Raw genomic sequence first — 22,589 nt, forward strand, 5'->3', positions numbered from 1 at the left:
TTTCAATGCATGATAAGCAAAACCAATGGCATTGCAGTGGTGCAGCAGGTAGGACCGAGTACTCTTGTTTCCTACCACGCGCTAAAGAATACAGGTTTGTAGGTTAATTGGCTTCTGTAATTTGTGAATTGTCCCTAATGTGCAGGATAGAGCTGGCGCACGGGGTGATCGCTCGTTAGCGCGGGCTCGCTGGGTCTCAGGACCTGTTTCCTGAATAAAGAAGTAATGATAGCAAATTTTGTTTCATGTGTGGATAATTTTATTGTCATATGCACGAGGAGGCAATGATATTCTTGTTCACGTGAGGCTCAGAGAGTACGTAATGATAGACACAACAATAAATACAACAGTGGATGCAGAACAGCCTAATGGTGCAAGATTGCACAATAATCTGAAGAAGTGCAAAAACACTTCGCCAGAGATGCTGCCTGCCGAGCTGAGTTACTCCAGTATTTTGTGTCTTTCTTCGGTGTAAACCGACACATCTGCAGTTCCCTCCTACTCTTTGAAAAATAAGTTATAGGTTCAAGAGTCGGTATGAAATGGGGACCGAAGCTATTCTTAAGCCCAGATATTTGAGCTTTCTTCGATGGGAAAAATGGTGTAATTCTGCTGCAATGACTTCTGACTTTATGAACTAGGTCTGCCACTGTCAGGGAGTGTGAACTTGCATCCCACAAACCCTTTGTATGTCATATGTATAAATGGGGTCAGCTCAAGCTTTCAAGACTGAGACCAATATATTTTTTTGTGAAGGAATATGGAGCTAAGGCAGACAAATAGAAACAAGTTGCAGATGAGATTGAGAGATCAAGTTCAAGGGTTTTTCACTGTTCTCAAGTTTTTGAACAAACATTTGTCACCACTTTTGGGATCTTATCCAAAAGCGAAATACCTTACATTTCCCTTGTGAACCTGCCACCTTTAATTACAGATCTGACAAACTGCAGGTGTATTGACATCTTGTTTTGTAACACTGCTGCGGGATTGTACGGATGTGGAATGCCCTCATTTGATCTGGTCACGGTCATTCATTTCTTTAACAACTTCTTTTACCTCTTTACCACGACGGGCCGTTCTTTTGATCACTTCTGACATTTCCCACCCCAACCAACACTTCACACCCACTCACACGCAGCCTGACCTCAGTCTGCAAAGACTGGCTCCTGGTACATCCACCCCCCTCCAATCACCACTTCACACCCAATCACCCACACCCTCCTTGCTGAACAACATCACTTCATCAACAATAAAAATAAAGGAGGTGGAGAGGCTTTTCAGAAGACAGAAAAGTCGGAAATCTCCAGGACCTGACAATGGTTCCCCTTCTACTCTCAAGATCTGTGCCAAACAACTGGCACCGGTCTATACAGACATTTCTAACCAGTCCCTGCAAACACGTACTGTCCCTGCCTGCTTCAAAGTCTCCACTATTGTCCCTGTACTCAAAAAGGCAAGGATTACTTGTCTTAATGACTACAGGCTTGTCGTACTGACCTCTGTAGTCATGAAGACACTTGAAAGCCATGTGCTGGCCAAGCTGAAAAATATCACAATCCCCCTGCTGGACCCTCTGCAGTTTGCATATCGGGCCAATAGATATGTGGATGATGGAGTCAACCTGGGCCTGCACCTCATCCAACAGCACCTAGACCGCCAGGGGACCTATGCGAGGATCCTGTTTGCTGATTTTAGCTCTGTATTCAACACCATTGTGCCAGAGCTACTACACTCCAAACTTTCCGAGTTGACTGTGCCTGAACCCCTCTGTCGGTGGATCACCAGCTTCCTGACAGACAGGAAGCAGCATGTGAGGCTGGGAAAGCACATTTCGGACCCGCAAACGCTCAGCGTAGGAGCACCGCAAGGCTGCGTACTCTCTCCTCTCCTCTACTCGCTCTACACCATCTCCACAGACACCTGTCAAGCTTCTTAAGTTTGCGGACGACACAACCCTGATTGGGCTGATCCAGGATGGGGAGGAATTTGCCTACAGACAGGAAGTGTCACAGCTGGCGTCCTGCTGCCATCGCAACAAAATAGAGCTCAATGCTGTTAAGACAATGGAATTGATTGTAGACTTTAGGAGAACTCCCCCTCCCCTCACCACATTCACCATCAACAACACCACAGTCACATCTGTGAAGTCTTTTAAGTTCCTGGGAACCATCATCTCCAAGGATCTTAAGTGGGGGGCTACCATCGACTCCACAGTCAAAAAGGCACAACAGAGGATGTACTTCCTGCAGCAGCTGAGGAAGAACAATCTGCCACAGGCAATGATGGTCCAATTCTACACAGCTATCGTAGAGTCTGTACTCACCTTCTCCATCATGGTCTGGTTTGGCTCAACCACCAAGCACGACACCTGGAGGCTGCAGCAAATCGTCCGATCAGCAGAGAAGGTTATTGGCTGCAACCTTCCCTCCATTGATGAACTGTACACTGCAAGGGCCAGGAAGCGAGCAGGCAAGATCATCTCTGACCCCTCTCACCCTGGCCACAAACTCTTTGAATCACTTCCCTCTGGTAGGCGACTCCGGATTGTCAAAGCTGCCACAGCCAGACATAAAAACAGTTTTTATCCACGAGTAGTTGCTCTACTCAACAGCCATAAATCTGTAGCCTCTCTTTGATCTTGAATTTTATTGGTTCACATGCTTGATCAATGATGTTTTATCATTAATGTTTTATTATTATTAATGTTTAGTGTTTTCTGAGTCATTCAGAACAGTCACTGTATGTCATCTTACATGTGGGCGGAGCACCAAAGCAAATTCCTTGTATGTGAATACTTGGCCAATAAACTTACTTACTATATTACTATGTAACATATCCTACATACTAGGAACAATTTACAATTTTACCAAAGCCAATTAACCTACAAACCTGTACATCTTAGGAGTGTGGGAGGATACCGGGTTACATGGAGAAAACCCATGCGGTCACTGGGAGAACGTGCAAACTCCGTACAGATAGCGCCCATAGTCAGGATCGATCCCGGGTCTCCGGCGCTGTGAGGTAACAATGCTACCGCTGCACCACTGCATTCTATTCCAGAGACATACAAACATTTGGACTGGTATTCCAAGCTGAATATTATTATGATTAAACAATTTATTGGGGAAAAATAATTTTGTTCAAACAAAAGTAAATTATTGTCAATTGCAAATTATTGTAAACTATTGAGTCCTAAGAAGTTTAGTTTAGTTTATTGTCACATGGTAAGTGAAAAGCTTTATGTTGTGTGCTATCCAGTCAGCGGAAAGACTATACATGATTGCAATTGAGACGTCCACAGTGTACAGATACAGATTAAAGGGAATAACGTTTAATGCAAGCAGGTTCCTGACCTGAAGGATCACATATCCATGTTCACCAGAGGAACATGGTGACCTGACCTGCTGAGTTGCTCCAAAGCTTTGTGTCTTTTTTTAATTTATTGCCAGTATGGTTTAATCTTGGGTGGCTTAGAATGTTCTGAGGTGAATTCATTTGCAATGGAGCATTTTCTTTCTGTTCGTTCGTTCGTGTGTCAGACGACGCATAGCTCGCTGTTGGCTTCCGTTGTCGACCAACATATTGACAGAATTGGTCGCTCGACACGTCACAAAGTGAATCGTGCCGTTGTTTCCGGGGGTCGCCACGGGGAGGCTTCTGTCATGATCCCCTCTCTTCTGTTAAAAGTCGTTAACGCTTTTTAAATGAGTCTTTAAATGGTGCCAAAAGTGAATACATTTCCAAATTGTTGCTTTTTGTTTTCTTCTTGGCAGGAGAGGAGCCACAAGTCCTACCGCCCCCTCACAGTACTTACCTTTCGATTAAACTACCTTTTTAGTGAACTGAATTCTGCTTACTACCACCTCTCAAACCTTGTTCTGCACGCGGCAGTGTGTGTAATCTATCTCAAAGTATGCCAGCTGTTTCTGGACAGAAAATCAAGCTTGGTCGCCTCTCTGCTTTTTGCAGTTCATCCGATTCACACAGAAGCAGTAAGTAATGGATTTATAACATTTGCAAGTGCTGTGTAATGATTAAGGAGTTTAAACTTTTCATTGTTTATCCTGATTTAAAGTATTGTTCAATATTATCTTGCAAGGTGATTTACCTCTCTCTGTCTCCCTGTTTATGCCACAGGTAACTGGAGTCGTTGGCCGGGCTGAACTCTTGTCCTCTGTGTTCTTTCTGGCTGCGTTTTTATCGTACACCAAATCTAAAGGTCCCAACAATTCAATTGGTAAATTAAGCTTTATTTTCCTTTGTGTCTACCAAAGTTTGTGTATCTGGAATGATGGGAGAAATTAAGGGTGACGTAGCTGGCAGAGGCCCTGCCACTCAACCCCAGAAAACTGGGTTTGATCCTGACTTTGGAGTTGACTGTGTGGAGTTTGCACATTCTCCCTGTAAACATGTGGGTTTCCTCCAAGTACATCGGTTTCCTCCCACATCCCAAAGATGTGCAGGTTTGCAGGTTAATTTGCCTCTGTAGATTGCCCTTAGTCTGTGAGGAGTGGATTAGAAACGCCACCTATCCATGTTCTCCAGAGATGCTGCCTGATCCGCTGAGCTACTCCAGCACTTTGTCTTTTAAAAAAAAAAATGACATATGCAGTTCCTTGTGCCTCCACGTGGCCTGATCCAAGACAACATGCTGGAATAACTCAATGGGTAAGGCAGCGTCCCTGGAAAACTTGGACAGATAACTTTTCAGATCGGGACGTTCCTTCAGACTGATGGCAGGGGAGGGGCGGAAAGAAAAGCTAAAAGAGCTGGACCTGCTGAGTTACTCCAGCATTTTCTTGTCTTTCCTTGGTAAACCAGTATCGGCTCTTCCTTGCATCTGCTGAGTTACTCCAGCATTTTGTGTCCTTCCATGGTAACTCAGCATCTGCATGTCCTTGTGTCATTCTATCCATGTTCTCCAGAGATGCTGTCTGACCCGCAGAGTTACTCCAGCACTTTATGTCTTATTTTGTAAATGAGCATCTGCAATTCCTTATGCCTTCAATCAAAGTCCCTTAAGCTTTCTCCTGCATTTATATGATGGTTTTCAGTCCCTAAAACAGTTTGTTCAATGAAGGTCTTTTGAAGTGTACTTTTTCAATGCAAGGATTATGGCAAGTATTGTGAGCACGTCAAGATCACAGGGACAGTTAAGCGATAGTAATTTGTTTTTATTGTTGTTGATTAAAGGGTTGGGTGAGATGGTAACTCCTCTACTCTTAGGAATAATATCAGAGTATCTTTTACATCCTCTGAGAAAATGGTTGTGGCTTCTGTTTAACCTCCAACAGTGCAGCTTTCCCCCCGATACTTTCATAACCGCCTACTCCTAAACTTTTGTGCTCAACTAGCTGGATTAAGTTTAGAACTCAATGTTATGACTAGCAGGATTGGTCCAAGCTGTTCTGTGAATGTTTTTGCAATTCGTGTATTTATCCAATTTCTTTTGAATGCTACCTCTTTTTGTCAACTAGAAATAGAAACATAGACATAGAAGCATAGAAAATAGGTGCAGGAGTAGGCCATTCGGCCCTTCGAGCCTGCACCACCATTCAATATGATCATGGCTGATCATCCAACTCAGTATCCTGTACCTGCTTTCTCTCCATACCCCCTGATCCCTTTAGCCACAAGGGCCCCATCTAACTCCCTCTTAAATATAGCCAATGAACTGGCCTCAACTACCTTCTGTGGCAGAGAATTCCAGAGATTCATCACTCTCTGTGTAAAAAATGTTTTTCTCATCTCAGTCCTAAAAGATTTCCCCTTTATCCTTAAAGTGTGACCCCTTGTTCTGGACTTCCCCAACATCGGGAACAATCTTCCTGCATCTAGCCTGTCCAACCCCTTAAAATTTTGTAAGTTTCTATAAGATCCCCCCTCAATCTTCTAAATTCCAGCGAGTACAAGCCGAGTCTATCCAGTCTTTCTTCATATGAAAGTCCTGCCATCCCAGGAATCCGTCTCGTGAACCTTCTCTGTACTCCCTCTATACTCCCTCTATGGCAAGAATGTCTTTCCTCAGATTAGGAGACCAAAACTGTACGCAATACTCCAGGTGTGGTCTCACCAAGACCCTGTACAACTGCAGTAGTAAAGTCTACTTTCCTGTTTTTGCTCCAAAGTTACTCAAATCCATTATTGCTATGCCATGCTAACACTACCATTCCAGTCATCTTGCAGCTTCAGCATGCTCTTCACAGCTCACACCTGCCCGCCTACTTTCAATGATTGATGTACCATGACACCCAGGTCTCGTTGTATCGCCCCTTTTCCTAATCGGCCATCATTCAGGTGAAAAGGACCCATTAACTCCTACTCTTTGCTTCCTGTCTGCCAGCCAGTTCTCTATCCACATCAATACTGAACCCCCAATACCGTGTGCCTTAAGTTTGTATACTAATCTCTTAAGTGGGACCTTGTCGAAAGCCTTCTGAAAGTCCAGATATAACACATCCACTGGTTCTCCCTTATCCACTCTACTAGTTACATCCTCAAAAAGTTCTATAAGATTCGTCAGACATGATTTACCTTTCATAAATCCATGCTGACTTTGTCCAATGATTTCACCACTTTACAAATGTGCTGCTATCCCACCTTTAATAACTGACTCTAGCAGTTTCCCCACTACCGATGTTAGACTAACTGGTCTGTAATTCCCCGTTTTCTCTCTCCCTCCCTTTTTAAAAAGTGAGGTTACATTAGCTACCCTCCAATCCTCAGGAACTACTCCAGAATCTAAAGAGTTTTGAAAAATTATCACTAATGCATCCACTATTTCTGGGGCTACTTCCTTAAGTACGCAGCCTACTTCCTTAAGGATGCAGCCTAACTAGCCCTGGGGATTTATCGGCCTTTAATCCATTCAATTTACCTAAAACCAGTTCCCGGCTAACTTGGATTTCACTCCGTTCCTCCATCTCATTTGACCACCGGTCCCCTGCTATTTCCGGCAGATTAATTAAGTCTTCCTTAGTGAAGACAGAACCAAAGTAGTTATTGAATTGGTCTGCCATGTCCTTGTTCCCCATGATCATTTCACATGTTTCTGACTGCAAGGCACCTACATTTGTTTTAACTGATCTCTTTCTTTTCACATATCTATAAAAACTTTTGCAGTCAGTTTTTATGTTCCCTGCCAGTTTTCTTTCATAATCTATTTTCCCTTTCCTAATTAAGCCCTTTGTCCTCCTCTGCTGGACTCTGAATTTCTCCCAGTCCTCTGGTAGGCTGCTTTTTCTGGCTAATTTGTATGCTTCATCTTTTGTTTTGATATGATCCCTGATTTCCCTTGTTATCCATGGATGCACTACCTTCCCTGATTTATTCTTTGGCCAAACTGGGATGAACAATTGTTGCCTGATCCGCATGCGTATTTGTCAATGTGACTGGACCAGGATACATTGTTGGTGATATTTTTTCAGATCTGGAGTTTGTAGGGGCAGCACAGTGGTGCCGCGGTAGAGCTGCTGCCTTACCGGGTTTGATCCTGACTACAGGTGCTGTCTGTATGGAATTTGTATGTTCTCCCTGTGACCGCGTGGGTTTTCTCCGGATGCTCTGGTTTCCTCCCTCGGTCCTAGATGTACAGGTTTGCAGGTTAATCGACTGGGTAAAATTTTAAATTGTCCCTAGCGTGTAGGAAAATGTTAGTGTACGGGGTGATTGCTGGTCAGCACGGTTGCAGTGGGCCGAATGGCCTGTTTCCATGCTATATCTCTAAAATAAAGTAAACTGGAGTCTTTATTGCTGTTACTTACAAGGGGTACTGATAGAATTAAATGACAGATGTTCTTCTACTTACAGTGTGGACACCCATCGTGGTCACTATAACTTTAGTTGCTGCTGCAACATTGTGCAAAGAACAGGGAATAACAGTCATTGGCATATGCTTCGTGTACGAAATCTTTGTTGCCCAAGGGGTAAGTAACATCCTGTGAATGGTTTGCTCATATTGTTGGAATAAATATTGTAGTTGACTCCCTTACAGTGAATATTGAAGATGCCTTTCCATGTTTATGGAATCAATTCCATTGACAGACACAAATAGGCAGAGTAACTCAGCAGGTCAGGCAGCATCCCTGGAGAACATGGCATGGTGACGTTTTTGGGTCGGGACCCTTCTTCCTACGAGTCCCAACCCGAAACGTCACCTATCCATGTTCTCCAGGGATGCTGCCTGACCCACTCAGTTACTAGGTATGTTACAAAACTTACCTTCAGCAGCGCTATAATTCTGCCACTGGCCGTGTGCGCGATTTTGGCGCATTTGAGGGGGGGGGGGGGGGGGGGTTAAAATGTTTTTTTTTTTCCCGACCTGGTCCTGAATTATATTTGTTGGAGTGCAAGATTTTGCTAAAGAATCATTCCTACGGCCGTTCTGTGATTAAAAAAAAAAAAAAAAATTCACCTGACAAGTTAATCGCTGGAATGATTTTAAAAGCAGCTTCTGATGCCGTCAATGCCGACAACTGGGACGGATTTTATGGAGGACCAGGTAAAAGAAAGTAGTTTATTTTTATGTATAAAAGTGTTTCTTAAGATGCATTTAATTCACATTTTAAGTTGCGAAACGGTGATTCCCCCCCCCCCCCCCCCCCCCCCCCCCCCCCCCCAAGAACCGAAGCGGCTGTGTATTTGCTGCAGATATGGGGGCATAAATTCACCGCAGCCTCGACGTTCTAAATGGTCCCGTTCCAGAAAATCCCACAGGCAAGCTGATTAATGGCCATTAATTTACAGGTATTAAACATTAAATTCCTTCCATTTGGCCTATAAACCCATGACAATGAGATTTTAAAAATATGTTATATTCTGAATTCTTGTGTGAATGTTATTTGGACACTTAAGCTATTTAAAAATGTTAATCTATTCTTAAGAAATGGATAGATGTTTAGATCTAGTAATTGAATTTTGAAATTAGCTACAATTAGGTAACTAACTAATTATATGCTTTAATTTCAAGTCACCTAAGATTGTGTCATATTTGTTTCGGAATGCTTCAATCTATAATAACAAAATTTATTTCAGTTCTCTTAAATTTTAACAAAGTTATCGGCCATTAAATATTCTCGATCACAGCTTTTGTGTTAAGTTAATGAAAAAGCAATAGGGAACAAGATGCCAATTTCCAAGTATGAAAATGGCCAAAAGCTTTTTAATACTGAAGATATGAAAGTGAATTAGGTGTCAAATTAAACTTCTTTTTATGCTTTATCTGATTTGAAAGACTTGATTTTTTGAATCTCAAAATTACTCCTGCCATTTGTGTCTTTCCTTGGTAAACCAGCACCTGCAGCTTCAATGTTTCTACAATTCATTTCCATTGGCAGGTGGGGTGGTAATCAAAGTATCCAAATTGAGGATAATTAGTGAAGATAATAGGCGGGGAATCTAGTTAATAATCAAGGGATGAAGAGGAAGTAGAGGAGGTGTTGGTCAGATCTCTGGCCCATTTTCCAGACACTCAGATGGAGTTGTTAGGGGGGTCACTGGTATAATAAAAATATGTATCTAACAACTCTGTGTGTAACAAACATGGTTGGCCAAACAACCTGTCTGTCCCTTTGTTGCACAGCTCTATGATTCTATTTTGGCTCATCTTCATGTTTCACAACTTTTTGATATTCATAAAAATAACACCAAGTGTTTGAGAAACTCAACAGATCAGGTAGCATCTCTGGAAGACATGTATGCATTAGGCCTGAGGCAATTGGACTACCAGAAGGGTTGATTATTCCACTCTTTAGAATTTAGGGATACAGTGCAGAAACAGGCCCCTCAGCCCATTGAGTCCACGCCGACCAGCGATCACTATGTACACTAGCACTATCCTACACACGAAAGACAATTTACAATTTTATCAAAGCCAATTAACCTACAAACCTGTACGTCTTTGCACTGTGGGAGGAAACCGGAGTACCCGGAGAAAACCCATGTGGTCACAGGGAGAACGTACTCACTCCGTGCAGACAACACCCGTAGTAAGGATCGAACCCGAGCCTCTGGCGCTGTGAGGCAGCAATTTTACTGCCGCGCCACTGTGACGCCCCGCCGCCTTTCATTGCGAGTTGTTGCATTGTTAAGAGGGTGCTTTACGCTGTGATTTGGTTTTCTTACAGTTCACTCTGCATGTTCTCAGAGAGATCGTCGTTCACATGGTACAAGGGAAAGGCTATCTACCATCGTGGGTGCTGCAAACTCTGATCAAGCTTATATTTTTGATGCTGAGCACACTTCTCCTGGTTATAGTCCGTGTTCAGGTCATCCAGTCCCAGCTACCAGTTTTCACCAGGTAGGATATTCCCCTTCAGACTTAACTGAGAGATTGTGTAGTGGTGGGTTGGTAGGTGGGGAATGGTGGAGAGAAAGCTGTTTGAAACTTTGCTCCCCATAAATAAGAAAAGCTATTGAGAAATTCAATTAAAAACAAATTCTGTGAAACTTATTTTTCTGACGAGAATAAGGTTTAGTTTATTGTCACATGTACCAAGGTACAGTAAAAAGATTTTGTTGCGTGTAACCAATCAGAGGAAAAACTATACATGATTACATTTGATCCATCCACAGTGTAGAGATACACGATAAAAGGAATTGCGTTTGCTGCAAGGTAAAGTCTGATTAAAGATAGTCAGGGTCTCCAATAAAAGTGTTGTTGTAAAGAGTAGTATTAAAGTTCCTGGGCAATCCATGCAAAGGTCCACGTTGATAGTGCAGAGAGACAAGGTTAAATACCACCAAGACATTAAGCTACTAATGATTGTGATTTTTTTTTTGATTAAGTGATTGATGCCCATTCAGGAAATTTGTAGCCATTTGCTTGGAATGGGTGGGGAAGAGAAGGGGGGGGGTGGGGGGGTTGGCTTATAAGGCATGTTTGGTCAGGCTTTGTTTTGAAGAGGGTGACATGATTGAATCATGAGAGCGTGAAGGGTCTTGGCAAGATGTATGTGGCGATATTTCCTTTTTGGGAGAATCAGTGATAGGGGGATCTTCATTTAAGACTGAGTCTTTAGATCATCCTTCCTTGAAGCTTACACTGTCTACAGTACTTGAATATATTGAAAGTGCTGGAAGATTGATTCTTGATGAGTATGGGAGATAGAAGGGAATAGGAGTTAAATTCAGCTCAGCCATGTTCTCATTAAATAGAAGAGGAGGCTTCAGGGACTGAGTGTCCTACTCCTGCTTATCCAGAGACGTGAGTTTAATTGTCAAATGTACCGAAACGGAACAATGGTATTCTTGCAAAAACACATCAAAAGATAACATCATAAACACAAAAGTTAAATGAATAAAAAAGCCCAATATAACCCACACCAAAATATATTGATACGGTTGTAAAATATAATAAACCTATTCTATTGAGCTAAAGCTAAAAGAAAAACAGAAACTGTTGGAGGAAGACACAGTTTGGGTATAACTTAGCTGGTCAGGCAGCATCTTATAAAATAGACGGGCGATGTTTCGGTCGGTACCTTTTTTTGGCCTGTTAGATGACCCCAGTGGGACAGGCCAAAGTTCCTCCAGCAGTATGTTTTCTTTTGCTCAAGATTCCAGCATCTGCACTCTTGTGTTTCCAGATTTGAATGCGGTTTGGGTTTCATCACATAGACAAATTGGTTGAATGGTTAACCTTGCCTGGCCAGTAGATGGGGCTGTAGATTGACTGAATTATTGAGCTAGCAGCTTTAATTAAATTACTTAAGAATCAAAGCTCAGTGGAAACATCTTGTACATTTCTACAGGCTAATAACTGCTGAGAGTCAAAGGTTAGAAAGGATACTAATGCAACTGGATCAATATTTATATAAAATTTGTCTTTTCGCGATAGCCAAGCACGGAATTCAATTTTAATTTTTCTCAAAATTGTACATCAACTCATGTCTGTGCTGTTTGGTTGCAACGGTATTTTGCATAGGAAAATTGTGGGTCTAAGCCCCGCTCTCCATTGATGTTCAGCTCCAGTACAAATGACTATTCAATGATTCAATGATACTTTATTGTCACGTGTACTTGAGTACAGTGAGATGCTTTCACTGTATCCAAGTACACCCCAGTAAAATCATACAGTGGACCTCACCTAGGCAGTACACAAGTCACCACATTTCTGGCATTGACAAAGTTGCAAAAAGTTCATCAAACACACCTGTACACAGCAGAGAATGCAGGCCTGCTGCCGCTTGTGGGAACAGACGGCCCCTCCCCCCCCCCCCCCCCCCCCCCTCTCCCCCCCCCCCCCCCCCCCCCCCCCATCCCATTTGATCTCAGCGGATCCCCCCCCCCCCATCGTTGTCGGCATCCCCCTAACCGGATCCCCCATCGTTCTTGGTGGCCTCCCGCCGGGTAGCTATCGGTCGCCTTCCTCGCTCTCGACATCGTAGGTCCACCTCCTCGCTCTCGGCCAATTCCTGTGGAATTAAGACTGAGGTCGGATAGACTTAGATTGTTTTCAGACGGAGAGGGTGGATAGACTTGGATTCTTTTTCTCTGGGACTCCTGACATTGAGGGGAGAGGGAGACCTATATAAAATAAAGGAGGAAAGTTTAATGGAGATATGCGGGGCAAGTTTTTTTTTTTTTACCCGAAGAGTGGTGGGGACCTGGAACGCGTTGGCAGGGATGGTGGTGGAGGTAGGTACGAAAGTGGCTTTTAAGAGGCTTTTGGATAAGCACATGGTTATGCAAGGAATATCGGGATATGGATCATTCTGCCATCTGGGAAGAGGTACAGGAGCATCAGCTGCAAAAACAGCAGGATGCTCCACAGCTTCTTCCCACAGGCAATAAGACTGATTAACGGACTGTGTCCCCTCCCCAAATATCGTTCACCAACACATTCAACCTCGTCCATACTTTGACAGTTAGGCACCTGTCAAAGTAAAGCCACTGTCGGTCGGAATGTCTGTTTTTATTCTATTGTAAATTTTAGGCCTACTTTCTGTTTTTAGACATGGTAATTTTAATTTGTTTTTAAAGCTCTATGTATTTATACTTTTTTATTAACTACACTGAATGGAAACTGATCGAGCAACGTGTTTTCGTTTCCTCTGTGTATGCGAGTACTCAGTGAAAATGATGTTAAAGAAATACTGAATGCACAGGTAGGCAGATGAGATCAGTTTAACTTGGCATCATGTTCAGCACAGACATGATGGGCCGAAGGGCCTTTTCATGAAGTGTACTGTTCAATGTAAGACGAGCCATTCTTGGCATGGGACGCTCAAACCAGTCGATCGGTGCCATTTGAAGAGTTCCTCTTGTATGTGGGTCACATTCCTCGGATAACTAACACGATCAAAACACGATCAAATCACGTTATCAGTTGCTGAAATCAATGCTGCTGGTAAGTGCTATAACAAAACAAGTCATTGAATTTCATAAATGCATCAATAAAATCCCATGTGGAATAGTTTCAGAATCTTCAAGGGGGAGATTGTATTTTTATTTTTGCATTCCATGATATGCAGAAGGTTAAGCAGTAATTTGATGGGGGTTCTTTGAAAGGAATAGATAAGACAAGGGTGGTCTATGGCGGGTAAATCTGACTTTAAACTTTAGAGTTAATATTCGAGAGAGATTTTTAGTGTGTTCTTTCATTTCATGGATTCACCTAATTCAACAGAGAACAAGAATATCTTGGCTCAATCACTTTTAAATCTAGAATTGTTAGATTTTCTACCTAAGGTTCTGTGGAAAGTTGTGGAGTAAAAACTTCCAGAGCAGTTGTAATCCTATTGAGTGTAATGACAGATTTGAAGGGCTGACTGACCTACTCCTGATTTAGTGTTTCTGAATCTATCAACCATTCTTGTTCATAGGATATAGGAACAGAATTAGGCCATTCGGCCCATTGAGTCCGCTCCGCCGTGCGATCATGGCGGATTTATTTTTCCCTCTCAACTCCATTCTCCTGCCTTCTCCCCATAACCTTTGACACCCTTACTTATCAAGAACGTATCAATCTCTGCTTTAAAAATACCCAATATCTTGACTTCCACTGCCATCTGTGGCAATGAATTTCTCAGATTCACCACCCTCTGACTAAAGAAATTCCTCCTCATCTCCATTCTAAATGTCCTTTTATTCTGAGGCTGTGCCCTCTGATCCTAGACTCTTCCACTAGTGGAAACATCCTCTCCAAATCCACTATCCAGGCCAAAAGGAGGATGATTTGGTAATTCCCCTCTCAATTATGTTTGTTAGTGTCTAAGATTGACTTAGTATATAAAATTAATGTGGGACTGTTAACCATACACTGCACTCCATCCAGGCCTTTCATTATCCAGTAAGTTTCAAAGAGAATGGCATGTTGGCTTTCATAGCGAGAGGATTTCAGAATAGGAGCAAGGAGGTCCTACTGCAGTTGTACAGGGCTCTGGTGAGACCACACTTGGAGTATTGTGTGCAGTTTTGGTCTCCTAATTTAGGAAGGACATTCTTGCTATTGAGGGAGAGCAGTGTAGGTTCGCCAGTTTAATTCCCTTGATGGTGCGACTGACATATGATGAAAGAATAGATCGACTGGGCTTATATTCACTGGAATTTGGAAGGATAAGAAGGGATCTTATAGAAACAAATAAAATTCTTGGATTGGACAGGCTCGATGCAGGAAAAATGTTCCCGATGCTGGGGGAGTCCACACCAGGGGTCACAGTGTAAGAAAAAGGTGTAGGCCATTTAGGACTGAGATGAGTAAAAACCTTTTCACCAAGAGAGTTGTGAATCTGTGGAATTCTCTGCTATAGAAGGCAGTGGAGGCAATTCACTGGATGTTTTCAGGTGAGAGTTAGATTTTGCTCTTAGGGCTAATGGAATAAAGGGATATGAGGAAAATGCAGAACAGGGTACTGATTTTGGATGATAAGCCATGATCATATTAAATGGCTTGTAGGGGCCGAATGGCCTATTCCTGCACCTATTTTCTATGCTTCTATTCCCCCTTGTTCATCAGTCATCTGTTGTAATTTCTGGCTGAGTAAAAATCCGGTGTAAAATATGGTCAACAAGCACTATGTCAAACTCCATAGGGTACTTTGTTTTCGGGTAAAGCACAGTGTAAATGCAGGTTTTATTTTATCATTAATGGGATTGATCTTTACACTTTGCTGATACTTTTTGAATTTGCTGTGGCAGATTTGACAATCCAGCTGCTGTGAGTGCGAGTCCCTCAAGACAGCTCACGTTCAACTACCTCTTGCCCTTGAATGGCTGGCTCCTTCTGAATCCATCAGAATTGTGCTGTGACTGGACAATGGGAACAGTCCCACTTGTGGAATCAATCCTGGACGTTCGAAACCTCGCCACTCTTGCTTTCTACGTTTTAGTGGCCCTGCTGATCCTTAACAGCCTTCGCAACCCTGGAGAATCATCTCAAGTTGTACTAATGGTAAGATTTCAAAGACGTCATGTTTAATTTAGAGATACGGCGAGCCCGTTGAGTCTTTGCCGACCAGCGATCCCCATACCCTAGATCTATCCAGGTTAGGGACAATTTTCAGAAGCCAATTAACCTACAAACGTGCATGTCTTTGTAGTGTGCAGCTGTACCACTGTGTCACCCCGGAGGCATTGTGTAAGGCATTAGCAGAGATGTTGGTACTTAAGTCTCAGACCAAAGGCTTGAGTGCTACAAAATTACCCAGAAGTCACATCATCGAAGCATTCAGGCTGACTCTTGGAAACTAGCTAATTAAGGCTAAATAAGAAATACTGACTCAACTAATCATTTAAGCAGGTGCAATGAAATATTTTGTCAACTTATCTTCTTGAACTGAATCTGAACTGAGTAGTGATTTGCACATTTTTGCCCTCATCTGTGTTCAACTGTTACCAGTAGTCATAGGAGCAGAATTAGGACATTCAGCCTATGGAGTCTGGCCCACCATTCAATCATGGCTGATATTTTTTCCTCTCAATGTCTTGGTGTCTGTCGCCATCTGTGCTAATGAATTCCATATTCACCACCCTCTGGCTAAAGAAATGCTTACTATTTGCAAATCTAAAGCTAGGTCCTTTTATTTTGAGCCTGTGCTCTCTGGTTCTACCTGCCATGTTTTGTCCTGCTCCTCCTTTCTTCTGGCTTTCTTTCCTCCCTTCCCCTCCCCCCCCCCCCCCCCCCCCCCCCCCCCCCATCAATCATTCTGAAGAAAGGTCCAAATCTGAAATGTCACCTATCCATGTTCTGCAAGGACACTGCCTGACCTGTTTTGTTGCTTGGCAGATCTTCCATTTTAGGAATGATTCAAACTATGCTCTCTTCTTCCAGGCACTTTCTTTCATGGTATTGCCCTTTATTCCGGCATCAAACCTGTTCTTCCCTGTGGGCTTCGTGGTAGCAGAGAGAGTGCTGTATGTACCGAGCATGGGGTTCTGTTTGCTGGTTGCCCATGGATGGAAGAAGATAGCAGGAACAAGGTACTGTCTAACTAAAAGTTAAACTTGAGTTACAAATAGCTCTGTATTGTTTAGTTTAGAGATACAGCATGGAAACAGGCCCTTCGCCCCACCGAGCCCTTGCCGACCAGTAATCACACTAGTTCTATCCTGCACACTAAGGACAATTTTACAGAAGTCAATTAGCCGACAAAACTGGACATCTTTGGAATGTGGGAGGAAACCGATGCTCTCGGAGAAATCCCATGCGGTCACAGGGAGAACGTACCAACTACATACAGATAGCACCCATAGCCACCCGTAGAATATATTTCAAGTTGTGACCTGATGGTAAGCTGGTGTTTCCTACTTGTCACTGAATATAGTTCAATATATTCTTCATTAGCTTACTGCGGTTTGGGATGTCTTGAGGTCCAGAACGGTGTTATCGACATCAAAGGTTATAAAGTGTGTGCTGTGTTAATAAAAGTAGGAATTAACATCCGTGTTTTTAGCATGTCTCCCGCTAACTCGAGCAAATTACTACATATGACTAATAGCGGTCATATTCATACACAAGATGAGGATCAACTTAATTTTCACAACTCCTCAATCTGCATTGATGGCAAGCCTGAACAGATCTTGATAACACCAGAGTATATTTTTATTATCTACAAAGTTGTAAAACTCAGCATAGCTAATTCACAGACATCCAGGAGCATCTGGTTCTAGTTGGACTTAAAAAAAAAAAACACCAATTGACACTCTTGGCTCACAGAATGATGTAGCTCGGGCGGAGGTCCTTTGGCCCATCATTTCAGTGCCAGCCCTTTGGAAGAAGCTATTTGATTTCACCTTTGCTCTGTCTTTCCCTCATAAACGTGCAACTTTCCCACCCAAGTATTTGCCCAACCTTTTCTACAAAGCAAGTTTAAATAGAAAGGGCTAAACCCGCTGAAGCCTGATAGCATCTGAGGTGAGGTAAACAAAGTTAAAGTGTTGCGAACCACTTCAAGTTTTTATTTTGTCAAGTCAGATGGAATGTTAACTGTTCCTCTCTCCAAAGCTGTCTGACCTAATTGAGTGATTCCAACATTTTCTGTTTATAATTTAGAATTCCAGTGGTCATAATATTTTGGCTTTACTGCAATGTATTTGGATGATTAATATCACATTTTGTCCCCACGGTTTTTGCTTTGTTCTTGGCTGGCTGGCCTAATCTGAAAATGTCTTGGTAGGTCCAAGTAATTGCAATAGCTGTTTACTTCTCGCTGCTCAATGCTTGGAGCAGCTCTCTCCTCTCAACTTAAACCTATGCCCTCTAGCTTTAGGCTCCCCTATGCTGGCAAAAAGGCCATGATTATCTACCTTGTCTATTCCCTTCATGATTTTATAGACCTCTTTAAGGTCACCCTGCAGCCTCCTGCACCCTCGGGAAAGTCCTAGTCCTTATGGCGTCGCACATTTATTTTGAGAGGACTAGAATATAAAAACAAGGATGTAATGCTGAGGCTTTACAAGACTACATTTATAAGTACTTTGTAGACCACATTTGGAGTATTGTGATCAGTTTTGGGCCCCATATCTGAGGGAGGATGTGCTGCCGTTGGAGAGGGTCCAGAGGAGTTTTACGAGAATGATCCCAAGGATGACTGGGTTAACATTCCTCCCCTCATCTTAAACCTATGCCTTCTTATTTTTGGTACCCTTCCTGTGGGAAAAAGATTCTGACTATTCACCCTCTATGCTTCATACTCTTACGCACTTCTATCAGGTCACCTTTTATCCCCCTTTGCCCCAGGGAAAACAAACATAGCCTGTCTAATCTCTCCCCACAACTAAATTCCTCCAATCCTGCCAACATTCTGGTGAATCTTCTCAAGTCCTCCCAATCACATAATTCAACCAGAACTATGCACACTGGTCCAATTGCAGCCTAACCTGTATTTTGTAAAGTTGTAATCTATGCCCAGACCTATAATGGAAGTGTGCCATATTCTATCTCCACCACTTCATCTCCTTGACTTGCCACTTTTGGGGAATTATGGACTCAGACCCTTTGGTCTTTCTGTTAATTAACATTCCCGAGTGCCCTGCCATTTTACAATGTTCAACCGCTATTTGACTTCTAAAAATGCATCACCCCAAACTGTGTTGAGATTAATCCTGTGCTCTACCCACTTTTCATTCAATCAAAATCTTGGAGAACCTTCCTCACTACTTACAATGCGGACAATGTTTAGTTTAGACATACAGCATGGAAACGGGCCCTTCAGCCCGCAGAGTCCACATCGATCATCCGTTTACACTAGTTTTCTTATCCCACTTTCTTATCCCCACCCTACACACTAGGGAGCAATTTTACAGAGGCCAATTAACCTGCAAACCCGCATCTCTTTGGGATGTGGCAGGAAACCAGAGCACCCGGATGAAACCCATACAGTCACATGGAGAATGTGCAAACTCCACACAGACAGCACCTGAGGTCAGGATTGAACCGTGTCTCTGATGCTGTGAGGCAACGGTACTACCAGCTGCACCACTGTGTCGCCTTAGTTTATCCACCAGATAACATCACTGGGGGAAAAAGAAATTGGTGATCTGTTATTATCACATTGCTGATGTATGATTTGGCTGCACGGACTCATAGTTTATAATGAAATAAACGTACTACATTTCCAAATGTGGTTATTGCCAAGTTCTTTGGGTAATTTTGCTGGTTGTCAAGTAAACAGCATAAATACATTTTTATGGGATCCTTCCATCCTGCTTTACAAAATAGCACCACGATTGTCCATTGTGAATCTCTTGGCCAAAATCTCAGGATGTGACTCAGCTTAATTTCCCTCCTCAAATATTCTTCTGAAAATACTGACTGGTAATAATGGCATGCCAGATTTTTTTTATTTGCAAGATCATTATGATCGAAGAATTGAGGAGCATCTCGTTTCCTTCAAACCTTAATCCATTCTCAGCAGCATTCTTGGCTCAGAGTAGAAAGCAGATAGAAATTATTTTTTTTTTTTTAATTCACTGAATATTTGGGGAGGAGAAAATTCCAGATCCCTTTATCCCCAAGAACATCTCTAATTCTTCCTTGGATGTATTTAATAATTTGATATTTGGTAGATAATTACACAGGTTCATTACTCTTGGGGGAAACATTTTGTTCTCATTTCACTCTTCAATAGCCTGCCCCATATCCATGTGATCCCTCTCCTTGCCTCCCCATCTTCCTTCTAGAACATTCTTCCTGTATTTAGTGTGTCCCGTCTCCTCCAGTGCCCTTGCAGCACCAGAGAACCGGGTTCGGCCCTGACATCAGGTGCTGTCTGTGTGGAGTTTGCACATTCTCCCTGTGACCACGTGGGTTTCCTCCGGGTGCTCCAGTCTCCTCCCACATTCCATGGATGTGCGGGTTTGTGAGTAAATTTCCCTTAATGTGTAGGGAGTGGACGCGAAAGTGGGATAACTGAGGAGTGTGAATGGATGATCGATGGTCATCGTTGACTCGATGGGTTAAAGGGCCTGTTTCCATGCTGTATCTCTAAGCTATGTAGTTCTTTTAGAATACCGTAGGTTTTCAAGCTATCCACACTCATTCTTCTAAACTCCAATGAATATAACCCTAATTGACCCAGGCTCTAGTTAATTTATTGTCACATGTGCAAAGATGCAGTAAAATACTTGTTCTGTAGGCTATCCAGATAAATGACACTATACTTGAGTACAATAGATCCTCTTCTGGAACAGCATGCAAAGAGTTACTATGTTCTGGTGCCATCCTTCAACTTCCATGTCTCTGTAAAGGCTGTTCAAGTAGATGGGCAATTCATTATTTTCTCATTGTAAGGCCTGGTGTCCTGATGGCTTGAAGTAGGGGTTCACCTACCCCAGCGTGATCCTGTTGGCACCTTACACCGCTGCACCATGCAGCTGCCGCAGGCTGCACTTGATCCGCACGCTCGCCTAGCTGCTTTATACATCAGTCCTGCCTTCTCAAGAACGAGTCAGGTGACCCTTCTACTCAGCAGTCCAGCGCAAGAGCATTCTTCCTCGCATAAGGAGACAAAACTCCGAACACCGAATACACTATCGCCCCATGCCAGCTGGGCTCTCCTGTCACCGCTGGTTCTGCGGTTGCCTCTGCACCTAGGCTCAGTCATTGTTTCGCGGAACACCTCCGCTCAGTCCGTGTACTCTCTCTCTCTCTCTCTGTTCCTCCCCCTCTCTAGTCCTTGCTAGTTTCACTGTTCGCATCCATACATCCCTTCATTATCACCTCTTCCACAGCCAACAATGGACCATTGTGAGCTCCACTTTCCCTTGGTCATCGGTGCTGGCTATGATTTGTTCTGAACCTTTTCATACCTCTAATTTCATTCCCCACCCCACCCCACCCCACCCCCAACTCTCAGTCTGAAGAAGAGTGTTGACCTGAAATGTCACCTATTCCTATTCTCAGAGATGCTGCCTGACCGGCTGAGTTACCCCAGCATTTTATGTATATCTTTGGTGTAAACAATAGTCTGCTGTTCTTCCCTGCACCACTGTTTCAACTAATCTCTCCCACGCACTCATTTTGTTTATTTCCCACTTGCGAACTGTTCAGCTCCTCAGGAACAGAATCCTGTCGAAACCTGGGGAGGACCTGTGTAGCTATTTGAGGGCGAGGACGGATATAATGCGCTGAAGGGCCTGTTTCTCCAATATGCCACCGTAAGGCTGTCATCCTTTTGGAATGAGAGTCCCATTGTTCACATTCAGTACAAGAGGTGACCTGTAAATGGCTGATTGCTTATAGGAGTGGAGGCCTTCCTGGCAGTTCCCGAGGACTGCTGGCAGCACTACAGCTAGCGTGCAGAGTTTATTTTTATTTATTTCTATTTTTTTTGGTGAACTTTCTAAATTGGGCCAAAACACCTCGCAGCATTCCCAGAGGCAATTTGATGCCAAGCCACAACTAGGAAAACATGGTGGCACAGCTATAAGCATTGCTGCCTCACATCTCCAGTCATGCAACCTGATCCTGACCTTGGGTACTGTCTTTATGGAAGTATACAGCAGTGTAACAGGCCCTTCAGCCCAACACGCGTAAGCTGACCAAGTTGCCCTTCTGTCCATTTGTCCCATATCCTTCAAAAGTTTTCCTATCCATGTACCTGGCCAAATGCCTTTCAGATATTGTTATAGACCTGGTAGACAGAAAATGCTGGAGTAACCCAGTGGGACAGGCAGCATCTCTGGAAAGAAGGAATGGGTGACGATTCAGGTCGAGACCCTTCTTTATATTGAAGAAGTGTCTCAACTTCTTCAGACTGAAGGGTCTCGAGCCGAAACATTACCCATTCCTTCTCTCCAGAGATGCTGCCTGTCCCACTGAATTACTCCAGCATTTTGCGTCTATCTTCGATTTAAACCAGCATCTGCAGTTCTTTCCTCCACATTTTGTTATAGACCTGCCTCAACTACCTCCTCTGACAGTTTGTTGCAGATACCCACCATACGGGTCTCCTATGAATCCCCTCTCGCCTTCAATCTCTGCCCTCTAGTTTTAGACTCCCTTACCCTAGGAGTGTGGAGTTTGCATATGCTTCCTGTCATCACGTGGGTCTCCTCAGGTGCTGTAGTTTCAACTTGCATGCTGAAGCCAGGTTATGTAGTCCTGTAAACTACCTGCTAGCATACACAGGCGGTTGAACAAACCAGGGGACAATGATTGCGGTGTGAAAGAAGGGAGGTTGCAGGCCGACTATGGGATAGAGGAGGATGATGAGAATGCCCTGCTGGAATCCTGAATGGACTCGATGGGTTTAAGTTCCTCAGCACCTTTCATGCAGAAATATGAGTGCCTAATGGGCTGAATTAGTCATTCAGCCCATTGTGTCTACTCTGCCATTCAATCAGGACTGATCGATCTTTCCCTCTCAACCCCATTCTCCTGTCTTCTCCTCATAACTTTTGACACCCTTCCTAATCAAGAACCTGTCAATCTTTTCTTTATAAATACCCATTGACTTGGCCTCCACAGCCGTCTGCGGCAGTGAGAACCTTAACGGAGATCTTAAAGTCTAAATGCATCACAATCAAATTAGTCAAATGTAATTTACCTTTTGGAAATCCATGTTGATTTAGCTTAATCACATCATTATTATCAAGCAACTTGTTATCACTTCTTTAAAATGAGCTTCAGCAACTTGTGTACCTTTGTT

At 43.2% G+C, this 22,589-nt stretch overlaps 1 protein-coding gene across 1 annotated transcript in view; it reads left to right on the plus strand.

The window, feature by feature from the left end:
• The window catches only part of tmtc3 (transmembrane O-mannosyltransferase targeting cadherins 3), a 47,307-nt gene that overhangs the window by 7,739 nt on the left and 16,979 nt on the right, over positions 1–22,589 (plus strand). Inside the window, exons 3-8 of the mRNA XM_055650603.1 lie at positions 3,774–3,992; positions 4,138–4,237; positions 7,810–7,925; positions 10,125–10,297; positions 15,139–15,391; positions 16,271–16,419. Of these exons, the coding sequence (XP_055506578.1) occupies positions 3,774–3,992; positions 4,138–4,237; positions 7,810–7,925; positions 10,125–10,297; positions 15,139–15,391; positions 16,271–16,419 (1,010 nt within the window). The remainder of the gene's footprint in view (positions 1–3,773; positions 3,993–4,137; positions 4,238–7,809; positions 7,926–10,124; positions 10,298–15,138; positions 15,392–16,270; positions 16,420–22,589) is intronic.

This window comes from Leucoraja erinacea, chromosome 19 (genome assembly GCF_028641065.1).
Source record: "Leucoraja erinacea ecotype New England chromosome 19, Leri_hhj_1, whole genome shotgun sequence".
Lineage (NCBI taxonomy): Eukaryota > Metazoa > Chordata > Chondrichthyes > Rajiformes > Rajidae > Leucoraja > Leucoraja erinaceus.